The sequence below is a fragment of the Notolepis coatsorum genome (assembly GCF_963971535.1).
Source record: "Notolepis coatsorum genome assembly, chromosome: 10".
NCBI classification, from domain to species: Eukaryota; Metazoa; Chordata; class Actinopteri; order Aulopiformes; family Paralepididae; genus Notolepis; species Notolepis coatsorum.
The window spans coordinates 52929308-52944307 of NC_140174.1; the positions used below are offsets into that span (position 1 = coordinate 52929308).

Below are 15000 nucleotides of genomic sequence, written 5' to 3' on the forward strand. Positions count from 1 at the left end.
CAGGTGAAAGTGTGGTTTCAGAACCGGAGGATGAAGTGGAAGAGGGTAAAAGGAGGTCAACCGGCGTCACCCAACGACCTGGAGAACGACGACATAGACTCCGCTGCCTCGCCCAGCTCAGAGTGAACCTGGAGGGGCGGGGCGGGACAGGGCGGGGATCCCAGCGTTGCAAAAGAGACGAGCTAATGAGATCCTGATGAGTCCTTGTGAAGCAAAGGGAATGGATGCAGACCTTTTGATATCAACTGGACAACGACGCAGCACAACGTGATCCAACTGTTTGATTGGGAACGTCGGCTGCAGGACATGAACATTTATAAAAAAAACTCAACTTCCCACCAAACTCCTGGGCTCTTGTGTTTTTCTATTGTAAATACCGTAGGGCGAAAATTGAATAATGTCCGTATCAAATTCCATTTTCACACACTGCGAAACGACGTGTTAGGAGGTCCCGACTGTCTGGGTGCATTGTGCACCGCGGTAGGAGATTATGTAATTATGGTAAATTCAGCATATTAGTAAGTCTCTGCTCATATGAGTCGAGAGAGAAATGACAAACTCCATGCAGCAGCTTTTAGCCCAGCGATGACACGTCAAAGCCAGTGATGTGATTGTGTTTGAGTACATCTCCTTGGGTTCCCATATCGTAATCATGGTTTTTAACTCTTGACTACAACCACCTGCAAAAAATAAAATAAAAACTCAAACTGCATCAGTGTTGCCAAAACATAAATGCCTCTAAATCAGATTCTTCTTTTTTTATGGTCAGGTATTTTCGTTTTTTTTTCCTATAATAGTTTTTGTGTTAAGCTTTTTTATGCTATTGTGTTTTTTCTACATTTTGAATGATATTGATAAAACACAGATGTTGCCTATTGGAGTCTGAAGAAAAAGAATAAATCATCTGTTACAAAATGAAAATCTTGATGATTTCTTCCATCTACGACTAATGAGCTGTGACTGCAGGTAGATTTTAGTCTTAGCTGCTGGTTTGTGTGACTTGTTAGTCAGGCTACAATATCTAAGTCCAGGACAAGACAGAAAAATACCACACACTAACTATGCAACAGAAACAGATTGTGTGTGTGTGTGTGTGTGTGTGTGTGTGTGTGTGTGTGTGTGTGTGTGTGTGTGTGTGTGTGTGTGTGTGTGTGTGTGTGTGTGTGTGTGTGTGTGTGTGTGTGTGTGTGTGTGTGTGTGTGTGTGTGTGTGTGTGTGTGTGTGTGTGTGTGTGTGTGTGTGTGTGTGTGTTTGTGTGTGTGTGTGTGTGTGTGTGCATGTGTGTGCGTGCATGTGTGTGCGAGTGCAGGCATGCTCATGTGTGCACACGTGTGCAGGCGGTGCACATGGGCTTATGTTTCTAAATGCGTGTGTGTGCGTGTGTGTGTGTGTGTGTGTGTGTGTGTGTGTGTGTGTGTGTGTGTGTGTGTGTGTGTGTGTGTATGTGTGCACGTGTGTGTCTCTCTATGTAATAGAGAAAGTAGCAGAGTAAATCCCTTCCTATGATGTTGCCCCAATTACATTAATAATATGTGGTGTGGAGGAGGGATATCCCTGATAGATGTATATGTTTATGTTTACATTGTGAACAAATGTGAGATTCTTGTCTGGCTTGCAAATAGTTGATCTCCACTCTGCTGCAGTCTAAATCACCATTCTGAACCACCGGGCAGTGGGTCTCATTCCCGAACGGATTTATGACCAAAGATTTCCTCTCAGGTAGATTTCTGCCCATTTAAGACATATTAGCGCTAATAGCGCGATTCCCCACATTTTCCTGAGATCGGATTTGGCCGTGGCCGAGAGCAGAATTTAAGAGTGCTGAGGAGCACACTTATGATTGATTGACTAATTGAACATTTTATTAACTTGACAGACTGTGTTCTGTGTGTGTGTGTGTGTGTGTGTGTGTGTGTGTGTGTGTGTGTGTGTGTGTGTGTGTGTGTGTGTGTGTGTGTGTGTGTGTGTGTGTGTGTGTGTGTGTGTGTGTGTGTGTGTGTGTGTGTGTGTGTGTGTGTGTGTGTGTGTGTGTGTGTGTGTGCGTGCGTGCATGTGTGTGCGAGTGCAGGCATGCTCATGTGTGCACACGTGTGCAGGCGGTGCACATGCGGGCTTATGTTTCTAAATGCGTGTGTCTGTGTGTGTGTGTGTGTGTGTGTGTGTGTGTGTGTGCACGTGTGTGTGCACGTGTGTGTCTCTCTATGTAATAGAGAAAGTAGCAGAGTAAATCCCTTCCTATGACGTTGTCCCAATTACATTAATAATATGTGGTGCGGAGGAGGGATATCCCTGAGGTGAGATCTGAATCTGCTGCTTTAATTGACGCCCACCTAGATCCTGGCTGGAGGACCATAATCCCAGTATAGGATGTTGATATAGTGGCAAGTGGGCTGCTCTAACCCCTCTGCTGATCACTGTGATTGGGCCAAATTGACCTGACATGCTCTGACAGGGGTGGTGGGGGGGGGGACTAAGTGGGTGCGAGTGAGTATGAGTTTGAATATTCACTTCGCACAGCATCACTGTCATTCCAATCAGCTCACAAAGGGCCATTAGCCCACGACTAAGGTGGAGGAGCCTGCTGCTCCAGAAGCCCTGTTTGGCCCCCGCACACACGTATTTTCAACGGAAGCATCTGGATGGGGCCAATTTGATCTCAACTTGAGTGGAACCCAGACAAGCCCACGCAAGAGACCAAAAAAAAAATAAAAAACTTTCTGGCTGACCACTTGCGTATGATGGAAAGGGGAAATAATAGGTGGGTATGGGTGAAAAGACCGCTTCTCAAGTACAGGATGTTGTTGTAGCAGGTAGCCAGTCATCCAATTTCCTGCTTCCCAAAGAAAACAAGAGGTTGAGCAGAGGAGTCCCGGGCCCTACAATGGTGGGCCTATGTTCAGGCTGAGACCGGCCAAACAAAGCCTTTGGAGGTTACTGCCCTCTCTGTTGCTCTATTGGGGCGGGTGGGGTGGGGGGGTGGAGGTAGGACTGTTCCACCCACACACACACACACACACACACACACACACACACACACACACACACACACACACACACACACACACACACACACACACACACACACACACACACACACACACACACACACACACACACACACCCAGGGTTAAGGGTCAAGTGTTACTGTACGGTTGACCTCTGCGGGCCCCCGCCGCAGCTGCTGGGGGTGGAATAACTGCGAGCCGATCCCTTCCCCCGTTTCCACCTCGCTTGGCCTCCATTAGGACCTATTATTGTATTAGTGGTAATAGTAGTCAAAATAAACCATGTCCAATTGTAATGATAGTATTAATATCAGCAGTGTAAACCAACGAGCCTGGAATGTTGTTCTTCCACCACAGAGGTTCTGTTAGCTCAGGGGGGGGGGGGGGCAAACTTGTGGATTAGATTTAATTTGATGGTATTGTGTTTGAGGGTGGGGGGGGGGGGGGGGTTGTATGGGTGGGGGGGGGGGGGGGGTGTATGGTGCTCTTGCCAAAGCACCGAAGTAGGTTGAAATAGTAGGTCTCCCTCTCACCTATCAAGGGAGGTGGTTGCCGGCGAACGAATCCCTCTGCACAGTAAGAACATATTTTCTTATCCTCGCTTAATCTTGTACATCTTGTTGTGTTTTTATATTGATTTAGCATAGATTCATTAACTCCCAGGACCTAAGGAGGTTCTGGAGCAACTGTGCGACTTCATGCAACGCCAAGCTCTAAGAATACTGTCTCCCCCCCTCTCTGGCAAAACGAAGTTGACTGGCACAGAATTCCAAGGCTACGGCAGCCACCAAAAATAAGGATGGGGACAAGTCCCATCAATATCTCTTCAGCGCTTGATTATAAAACCAGATTCAGCTGCAGGGAAGAATTCTTGAAATAACTCCCGACGTGGTGCTCCAGCAGGAACACCACCTTTTTTTTCTTCCCTGTGGGTGAAGCTCAATAGCGGCATAAGACAACATTTGTCAGAGCTCCTTGGAGCGGTTCAGTGACAGGAATATCTATGGGCTATCGACCATACGGAAGATATTGCCACTGAGAGCACGGCTTTACCCAAGAATCAAGCCTGCTAATTCTTTTTCTGTTTAAGTGAGGGGGGAGATCTCAACCACACGCCACCAGAACCACTCTAAAAATGTCGTATTTGCGGCTGCATGGGCAGCTGCAGCGTACGTACCGTTACCATTTAAGAGCGTTTTCCATTTATGAATCATTCATCTGGATATAACAACATGAATAAAAAATGTGGCACAGGCTGGACAGTTAAAATAGTAAACACAGCACAGTATTTAGTTAGTGGGAAAAGGATAGGGAATATGATTCATAACTTGATATTATCAAAGAAAACGCAGCGCATGATTTCCAACAAATATTTTTCTAACCAAAAAAAACAAAACCGTTTTAGTCTTTCGGTCTGTTTCAAACTTGACACTGGGACAATTCAAATACTTTTTAAAGATCACGTTGATTGCAGGTTTATTTTGAAGAACCAGATTTGAAGACACGCCATCATGAATACATGGTATTATCAAATTGAATCCCTGAATGCTGAGAGATCAAGCCCTCTATCAACCACACAAAATACTACTCGCCTGCCTGCAATGTGTCACTGTCTGATAGTGAGAGGTATTTTAAGGTCATCAAAAATGTGGCAATAACGTATATTACTTCTAAAAAATACTATGGCTGAAGGGGAAAGAGTGTTATGTTGTATTGTTAATATTGGGTTTGATCTCTTAGCATGTGAGAGATCATAATCAGTATGTCATAAATAGGTGGCAACACCACCTCCCACTAGTCATAATACATTGTCTTTTACCACTTACCAACTCCACAACAATGGTATCAACAGTTTTTCCCCCTTAAAGGTATAATCTGTAATGCTGTTACAGCGACCTCTAGGCAAAAGAGCCCAGCTTGGTATAGCGCTTTGTTTACTTTTTATTAAAATTTTGGTCTGATGTGTGGGTTGTTGTGGGAGTAACTTATTATTTCTCCAGACCTCTCTTGGTAGAGCCTGAGGAGTGTCCAGCAGTAGCAACCCCTCCCCTATAGCCACTCAAATCCAATCCCAACACATCAGACAAAAACACAGTTCAAAGTGCAGTACCATGGTGTCATCTTTTGCATAGAGGTTACTGTTTTACGGCATTAAGAATTCTACCTTTAATCCATACAGACCTCATTTACACCAATTGTTTTCATTACAAAAGCATTTTCCAGCATTTTCCCATGATAGATGTATATGTTTAGGTTTGCATTGTGAACAAATGTGAGATTCTTGTCTGGCTTGCAAATAGTTGATCTCCACTCTGCTGCATTCTAAATCACCATTCTGAACCACCGGGCAGTGGGTCTCATTCCCGAACGGATTTACGACAAAAAATGTCCTCTCAGGCAGATTTCTGCCCATTTAAGACATATTAGCGCTAATAGCGCGATTCCCCACATTTTCCTGAGATCGGATTTGGCCGTGGCTGAGAGCAGAATTTAAGAGTGCTGAGGAGCACACTTATGATTGATTGACTAATTGAACATTTTATTAACTTGACAGACTGTGTTCTCCGTTCGTAATGGCTTTATTTGGGAGGAATCATAGTGATTCCTTCATGTCAACGCTACAGGCCTCCTTGGAATTAATTACTTAATCATCATTAAAATAAATATGACAATATTTGTATGATAAGAAATTACGCATTTGATGTCGGAAAGATAAATAATATGGATTCATCTGATCACAGGGCAGCTGGATTAACCATATCTGAACCAGCTATTTTGGACAAATGTATAATTACTTTAATTACTCAGATATTCAAACACAATTATGCAATTATTGTGAAATTATTGAAAATAATAATTATTTAATGCCTTCTGTGGAATTTGTATTTCTTATTTGTTACATATCTATTTTATTGATTAATTATACATTTGAAAGAATGCAGGTTATAGCCAACATGAATTGGTACAATGGGACAGACATTTGTTTGATATAGCTATAACTTGCATTCCTTCAAATGTATCATTAATCAATAAAACAGATATTGAAATACACTATGTAGCCTAGTACACAAACACTGCAAATGACAGTGGATAAATAAATAAATAAATAGAACTAAAGCTAATCGCGTGGAAATAGACTGCATTAATATTCCGTAACAAGTCTTGTGTGCGCCAGTATGGCCTACGTGTCTAATGAATGAACAGTAGGCTTATATTATTCTAGTTACTTGTTTCATTAGGATTTAGTATATATATATGCCCTATGTACAGTATAAGTACAGTCTGTGTACCTATACTGTACATAGGGCAGAGCATATATACTGTATAGTATCTACTAAATCCTTGGATTAGTGGAAATATTTTGTATAATTTGGAATGTTGTGTGTCTGGAGAATAAAAGCATTGCAATACGTTTTTATTCGGTATCTTCATTTACCTGTAACTGCATTTGTAATTCCAGGAAAACCCATGACAACTCATGACAACTTTTGAACAGATCTATAAATCATATTCCTGGAATTGGCGTAAGTGTAGTAATGGAGATGAGAGGCGGGGAGCGTGCTATGCGTCTCAGGTTGGTTCTGAAATAGGTCTCCAGCGCACACGCAATAAATTAAATTAATTTCACATGCATAACTCATGATGACTATTTAAGACAAGCTTTCTCTAGGCTTTTGAAAATGTACAGTAAAAATATGATTACTGATATTTCCGTGGGTCCAAAACGGGGCAGTCCTACAGCCAGGTCCTAAAGGTAGTTTTAACAACAGTCCTACAGGTAGTTTAGACGGCAAACAGATAATGCTTCTATAGGCGGAGTGCGCTGCTTTAATGGAGCTCATAACATAACAAATTTGTTTTCATCAATAATAATATCAATATCTGTATAATACAAATATTTGTGTCATTATCTGTGCTTTCTCAAATTCATATTCGGATTCAAACTCATCCCTATTGTCTATACAGTCAGTAGGAGGGTGGGGGAAATAACCTCATTAATTTCACTTTAATATAACATGAGATCATCTGCATACATGATTATCACATTATCACATGATTAAAACACTGGGCACTCTTGGTTGGGCCAATAATAGTAGTGCTTTTATACTTTTATTTTGAATCCCCCCCCCCCATATACCACTGAGCCCCAGCAACTCAGTGGCGGGAAAGGATTTGATGGATAGCCGGAGGTGTGAAGGTCAGCTCCAGAGAAGCGGCCATAGAAATTAAAGCGTGTCCTTCCAGCAGGCCCTGCGCTCTGCTCCGTGGGCTCCATCTGCACTGTGTTATTGTTTACTGAGCCAACAGTTCAGCAGCTACATCAAAGACCCCCCTCCCCACCCCCCCCTCTCTGAGCCCTGACACACTCATACAGAAGGACACCGCTGTGAAAATACAAGATAGTGAGTTAAGATAACATCATCATGTCATCATGTGATAATGTAGTGCAATAGGGGTTAGTAGGGTGTTTGTGTGTGTGTGCGTGTGTGTGTGTGTGTGTGTGTGTGTGTGTGTGTGTGTGTGTGTGTGTGTGTGTGTGTGTGTGTGTGTGCGTGCGTGCGTGCGTGCGTGCGTGCGTGCGTGCGTGCGTGTGTGTGTGTGTGTGTGTGTGTGTGTGTGTGTGTGTTAAATGCATTGTCATGGTTACTCCCCCTAACAAAAAGAAAGTGGTTTTACCATGATGCTTTTTCGTAAGCAAATAAAAAGTATGTAAAAGTACAGGCCTGATCTTTCTCGAGACCATTCAACCGCCTAGTCCACACATACATGGGTATTTCTAAAAACGGGGCCATTCGTCATGATGTCAGAGCTTTCTTCTCGTTTTCACCCATCCACTCAAATACAGTGTGTGTGTGTGTGTGTGTGTGTGTGTGTGTGTGTGTGTGTGTGTGTGTGTGTGTGTGTGTGTGTGTGTGTGTGTGTGTGTGTGTGTGTGTGTGTGTGTGTGTGTGTGTGTGTGTGTGTGTGTGTGTGTGTGTGTGTGTGTGTGTGTGTGTGTGTGTGTGTGTGTGTGTGTGTGTGTGTGTGTGTGTGTGTGTGTGTTTTTAAAAGCGGAGTTTCTGAAAATCTTCACCCTGGCAGGAGTTTTCAAAAAAGGTCAGTTGTCAGTGACCTAAAAGGCAGTTTGCATATTGGCGAAAGGCCAAACCGCACAGAAAAAGCTATGGTTTCAAAAATACCTGTGGTACGTGTGGACCAGGCCTTAGACATTGTCTATCTCCCTCAGTTCTCCTTAGCTGCCCTCCATAAAATGCACCATTAAAGTTAAAAAATGCACTCCATTTTTTCCTCTTCTCGTAACGTCCATGAGCTCGTACCTGTACATCTGTTATTCTCCGCTTGACTCTGTCATTGCATGTAAGCTAACATCATCGACGCTGATCCAACCCATCCTTTCTTCAGATCAACAGTTTTTATTATATTTCTTATACACGAACATTAAAAGAAACATCAAGATAAAAATCTATGTTGTCAGAAACCCAGCGACCTCCCTACCCAATCCATTCCGACTCCCCACCCCCATACATAGGAAATGACTACTGCATTGCACTGCTAGCTGCTACCGCCACCAAGCCACTTCAACTCATTCAGAACACAGCGGCCCGCCTGATCTCCAATCTACCAAAGTCATCCCACGTTACCCCACTTCTTAAGATAGCTGCACTGGCTTCCCATTGCCGCACAAAATACACTTCAAGGTCCTTGATCTGGCATGCAGCGGGAAGAACGGCTCCATCCTACCTCCAGTCAATGGTCTCTAACTCACCCTCAAGACCCCTACACTCTGCATCTTCTGGCCGCCTCAGACCCACTCCTATCTGAGCTCCTGAAGCAGGCTATTCTCTGACCTCGCTCCACAATTGTGGAATTTCCCACCACAATCAGTACAGCCGAAACCCGAACAATTTTCCGCTGTCGAATAAAAACGAAAAACATTGGTCCTAATTCTCGAACGGACATAAGTAAAAGTTACCAAGGAATTACTTTATGATTTATGTAGGATTTACGAACAGTCGTAAATGGGACAGACCGGTGTGTGCCTGTGTTTTTAACAGCTTTCTCTGGCACAAGTCATTGGGGATTGCCGATACTACAGACATCCGTGGAATTCAATAATTACAATGATAATAAATACAACAATATTTGTATCATTAACAATTAAGTTTTGCATTTATAGTCCTGACTCAATGAGGCATCGTGAGCATTACACACACACACTGCACACTAAATAAGAACTAAACCGATTGCCGCGGATATAGCTACTGTATAGTGGAATATACTGTATACTGTTAATATGCCATATACTGTCTTCTTCTCTATGATATTATTCTTTGTTGGTTTGATGTATTCCTATTGCTAGAACAAAATAAATGCGGGGAGAAACGGCTTAGTGAGGCAGCCTCAGGGCACGAGCACACACACACATACTGTATACGTGCAAAATGAATCGTTCCAGCAATGTAGGCTTCTATTATTCTAATTACTTGTTTTATTAGGTATTATAGTAGTAAGTCCTAATGTAGAACATGACATATTAGCATGACATCTCATTTATTAATGTCAATACTGAACGGCGATTGGCTCTTGACAAGTGCGCAGTTGTTCAGTATTGACATTACTAAATGAGATGTCATGCATTATGTCATGTTCTACAGTAGGACCTTTTGCACACAGCCCTGGTCGTTTTGCACACTCCGCCTATAGGCAGGGCCTGATTAACGACCGGGCCGTCCGGGCCGCGGCCCGTGGGCCTCTAGTGACGAGGGGCCTCCAAAACGACGAGGGGCCTCACTAGAGGCCCCAATTTTTATTTTATTAAATTTTTTAACTTTAATTTTTGATTTTTTTGGAGGCCCCTCATCACAAGAGGCCCCAAATTATTATTATTATTTTTTTAACTTTAATTTTTTATTCTTTTGGAGGCCCCTCGTCACTCGAGGCCTTTTGGAGGCCCCTCGTCACTAGAGGCCACAAATTATTATATATATTTTCTTTACTTTTTTTTTTTTTTTTTTTAGGCCCCTCGTCACTAGAGGCCCCACATTTAATTTGTATTTTTTTTCTTATTTTGGATATCGATGTCATACTGTGACACTGAAATGAAAACATATTTCATCAACTAAAATATTTAGTCAACTAAAATATTTCATCAACTAAAATATACAGTACGTCACACCCTGCCGTCTGCAAGTGGCTAATCTTGAGTATTTTTTCTCCTCTTCATAAGAGTTTGAGGTTTTCCGTTTGAGGTAAAAACAGCAATAAAAAGTCAAAACTTGCATCTCCACATCCCAGCTCCGACGCCTGAATACTTTTACCAACGGATTTCCAGTTCCGCGTTCGCGTTCTGCGCTCTGATTGGCCACTGACGTTTCTGGTAGCGCCAATCGTGTGACGCCTCTTTCTTGTACCGGTTAAGCTTAGGCACTCTTTCGAAGTTGGTTAAGGTTAGAGTTTGTCTTAGAGCAGGGCGATAGAACACCAGCCCTGATTCTATTCTCTAACTTTAACCAACTTCGAAAGAAACTAACGTCAGTGGCCAATCAGATCGCAGAACGCGAACGCGGAACTGGAAATCCGTTGGTAAAAGAATAGACACAGCCCCGACACGAATAAGGCAGATTGGGATCATTATTCATGACAGACAGCAGAGACCCGCCGGTGCTGATAGCGGATATCATCGAGCTCCCCCTAGTGACTAGGGGTCGTTATTTCTAAACCTAGCCGCATTTTTGGCAGACGCTCTCTGATTGGCACTGACTGGCGCTCTCTGATTGGCCACTGACATGTTTGCCCAATCGCGTGACGAGCTGTGTCTTTGCCCATTTCCGCGTCGAACAGCCTGCAAACTACCTGGCGTTCTATCGCCATGCTATAAGACAAACAAAGGCACCCCCCTCAAACTGAACAGTGACATCTCCTTAGCAAATGATCTCAATTCCTTCTATGCGAGGTTTGAGGCTGTGAATAACAACACCAGCCTACAAACCACGGCAATGGGGGGGGGGGGGGGGTCTGCTGATGGAGACTCAGTGTTCAGGGTAACAGAGCATGAGGTGAGACGGATCTTTAAAAAAGTGAATATCAGTAAGGCAGCAGGACCGGACGGCATCCCCGGCCGCGTCCTAAAAGTCTGTGCCGACCAACTGGCCCCGGTATTCACTGACATCTTCAACCTGTCCTTGGAACAGGCTGTCATCCCCACCTGTCTGAAGAAGTCCACCATCATCCCTGTACCCAAAAAATCTACGCCCGCTTGCCTCAACGACTACCGCCCTGTAGCCCTCACCTCCATAGCCATGAAGTGCTTTGAGAAGCTAGTGAAGGGCTACATCTGTTCCTCCCTCCCCATCAACCTGGACCCCCTGCAATTTGCATATCACCCCAACAGGTCCACGGAGGACACAGCAGCATCACACCTGGACAAGAGGCAAGGGAACTATGTGAGAATGCTGTTCATCGACTACAGCTCAGCATTCAATACTATAGTCCCATCCAAACTCATAGCCAAGCTCAGGGACCTGGGCTTGAACTATGACCTCTGCCAGTGGGTCCTGGACTTCCTGACGGGCAGACCCCAGGTGGTAAGAGCAGGCAACTGCACCTCCTCATCCATCACGCTCAACATAGGGGCCCCCCAGGGCTGTGTTCTGAGCCCCCTCCTCTACTCCCTGTACACACATGACTGCGTGGCACAGCGGAACAACAACACAATCATCAAATTTGCTGATGACACAGTAGTGGTGGGCCTGATCTCTGCCAACGACGAGAGGGCCTACCTGGTCGGGGGTCAAGGACTACAGCCCCCTCAGCATCGACGGGGCACCGGTTGAGAGAGTGAACAGTTTCAAGTACCTCGGAGCCCACATATCCGAGGACTTGACATGGACCACACACATTGACAGTGTTGTGAAGAAGGCACGACAACGCCTCTACTTCCTCAGGCGCCTAAGGAAGTTCCAAGTCAGTCAGAAGATCCTTAGGAACTTCTACTCATGTACAATAGAGAGCATCCTGACTGGCAACATCACCTCCTGGTTTGGGAATAGCACTGCACAAGACCGTAGCAGACTACAAAGAGAGACACGTTCAGCCGAACGCACAATTGGAGGGGGGCTTCCCACCCTCCAGAACATTTACAACAAGCGGTGCAGGGGGAAGGCTAAGAGAATTATTAAGGACTCGAGCCACCCGAACAACTGCCTCTTTGAACTGCTGCGGTCAGGCAAGCGATACCGGAGTCTTAAGGCGAGCACAGAAAGACTCAGAAGAAGCTTCTATCCCCAGGCCATCAGGCTGCTAAACGAACAATAAACACTATGCAACAACCATCAAATGCACACAGCACACACACCCACACGCACACACTCACTTAAACCACACAAACACACTTTATATTTATTGATAAAGGATTTGCACTACAACTCGTACACCCACTGTAAATTGTACCTAAATTGCACCTCATCCCATTTCTGCCTTGCACTATATAGTATTGTATTAGTACACTGCACAGTATTGTATATTATATGGTAACTCAGTTACGTCTATTCTGCATCGAACATTGTACATATGTCTATACTGAACACTGTGACCTCATTTTTTTTTACTTCTAATTTACATGCTATACTATGTTATTTTATTTCATACTTATCTTGTCTTGCACAGTCTCTGGAGCGTAACAGTAAGAAGCATTTTGTATAAAAGTATTCTGTACTTCTGTATGACAACTATTAAAGAAACTGGAAACTAAGCTTAACCAACTTCTGTACACTGTACAACTGTACAAGCAAAACTGTACATTGGAATATTGACAAAACCATACTTGGTCATTTACTGTACATTGGAGGGGGTTGTGTTAGGACATTTACAGGGGCCAGTTTCGAATTGTAGTCTCCCGTAGGTGTTCTTTGAGAGTGTTTTTGAAAGTGGGTAGTGATTCACATTCCTTTACAGCTTTGGGTAGGGCGTTCCACATTGATGTGGCATAATTCCGAAACGTGTTTAGTCCCTTGTTTGAGCCGAATCTGGGTTTAACATGATTTGTGGAGCTCCCTCTGGTGTTGTGATCGTGGTATTCACTGACCTTTGGGAAGTATTTTGACATGTACATGGGTACCTTGGTCGTGTAGTGTATCTTGTAGACCAGGCCCATTGCAAGTTGCTGTACTCTGTCGTCTACTCTAAGCCATCCTAGGTTGTCAAAGTGGGCAGGGGTGATCAAAGTCCTTTTAGCTTGGCCCTCAGAGCCCACCACTTCTAAATATTCTATATATTTTTTAAAGTGACATATAAAAACGCCACTGTGCGTGCATGCACGTGTATGTGTGTGTGCCGGGGGGGCCTCCACAAGAATCTGGCCCAGGGGCCTCTGAAGTCTTAATCTGGCCTTGGGCACCACCACCGCGTTCAACATCATAAACCACATGTAGTCTCTTCATTTGGACCACCGAAAATATTAGTAATCATTTTTGGAAAGTTGTGCGTCAAAAGAGTCACAACACAGTGAGTGTGAGACCGCGGGTCCGTGTAGTGTACGTTTTGATAGTTTGTTTGGCAAGCCCAAATAATCCAAAACGAATCCAACGAACAACACAAGCGAGCAGTCAATGACAGACCGCGGGTCCATGAGCGTTTTTTGTTCACTCTTGTGTTAGTTGTGTTGCAGCGCAGGGCACTGCAGTAGTGGAGGCTCTACTCTGCTGACATAGTGCTGCACTTCCTGGTTTAATAGCACAGTCTTCAGGTGCTCAGAGTCAGAGATATATATAATATGTATGTCATGCATGTCTTAAATGTCATGATTAGATTTGTTTAGATGATTAGATTAGATTCTTATATCTTTCTCTGGTCTGCATCCCCTTAACAATTGTGTGTATTGAGCTGTACTGTACTGTACCCATTCTGCAATCTGTTAATTAAAATGTTCAATCAATCAGTATATATTTGTTATTTATTTTTGGTATAGTGCTTAACAAGCATAATTTAATGTTGCCCAGTTGTGGCCTGTTGAGGGGCAATACATATCAAAAGTTCCAAAACATCTATTGTGTTTGTATTTGTATGATCCACTATATAAACATAGTAATTAGAATATCTACATACATGGCATTTGATTGGAGGCTAGTCTCACTTTGTCCCACAGCAACATTAAAATAGTTTAGATTTGTGTATGTTGTTTATGTAAAAAAAATTACTTGAAAGTAACGCAATAGTTACTTTCTGAAGTAACTAGTTACTTTAATAATTTGTAACTAAGTAAGTAATTTAGTAACTTTTTGGCAGAAGTAACTAGTAACTGTAACTAGTTACTTTTTAAAAGTAACTTGCCCAACACTGTTGATTATTGATTATTCACCGCTTGCATGCGCCTTTGGCGATAATGACGTCTCTGCACACCCCTAGCGCTCGTCCACTGAAATGATATCTGGATTTCCGTCTACCGTCTGCCTGCATCCACGTGAACATAACACAGGTCGGATTTTGTCCACAAAGAAATTCTACTGGCCGCTGGTAGCGCAAGGTTGTTTGAGTAGGACACTATGACTCAAATTAGATTGCAGGTTGTCATAAGAAGATTTTAAAATGTGAAAAATACTGTCAATAGTTATTGCAGATTTAATGGCGCCCTATTTAGAAAATGGGCTTTTCCTGTGTTTTGCATTGTTTTTACAGAATGAAGGGTTGTTCCAACACTAAGATGCTAAATATGTGCATTGTACATTGTACAATGAAACAAGCCATTAAAATGTGCAGCAACAATCGTCATAGTTAATAACGTGTGTGTATAGTGCGTGTGAACAGGTAATATATTTATTACCAGAGTTGGAGGTTGCCAGGTTGGATAGTATGGACACCATGTTGTGGCACCTATCATAGTGAGTCATAAGCCACTGACACTCTAGAATTCTTCGCCTCACTGTCCAAACTCCGGTAATAAATAGCTCTGCATGTGAAGAGATCTTGGAAAAATGCATGAGTACAAAATGGCGGCTCG

The 15000-nt window shown here is 43.4% G+C and overlaps 1 protein-coding gene across 1 annotated transcript in view; it reads left to right on the top strand.

The window, feature by feature from the left end:
• Nucleotides 1–867, top strand: part of meox1 (mesenchyme homeobox 1) — a gene marked incomplete at its 5' end in the record, with an annotated part of 29644 nt that extends 28777 nt beyond the window's left edge. The window contains one exon of the mRNA XM_084323044.1: nucleotides 4–867. Within this exon, the coding sequence (XP_084179170.1) occupies nucleotides 4–126 (123 nt within the window). The 3' untranslated portion in view covers nucleotides 127–867. The remainder of the gene's footprint in view (nucleotides 1–3) is intronic.
• Nucleotides 868–15000: the final 14133 nt, after the last annotated feature.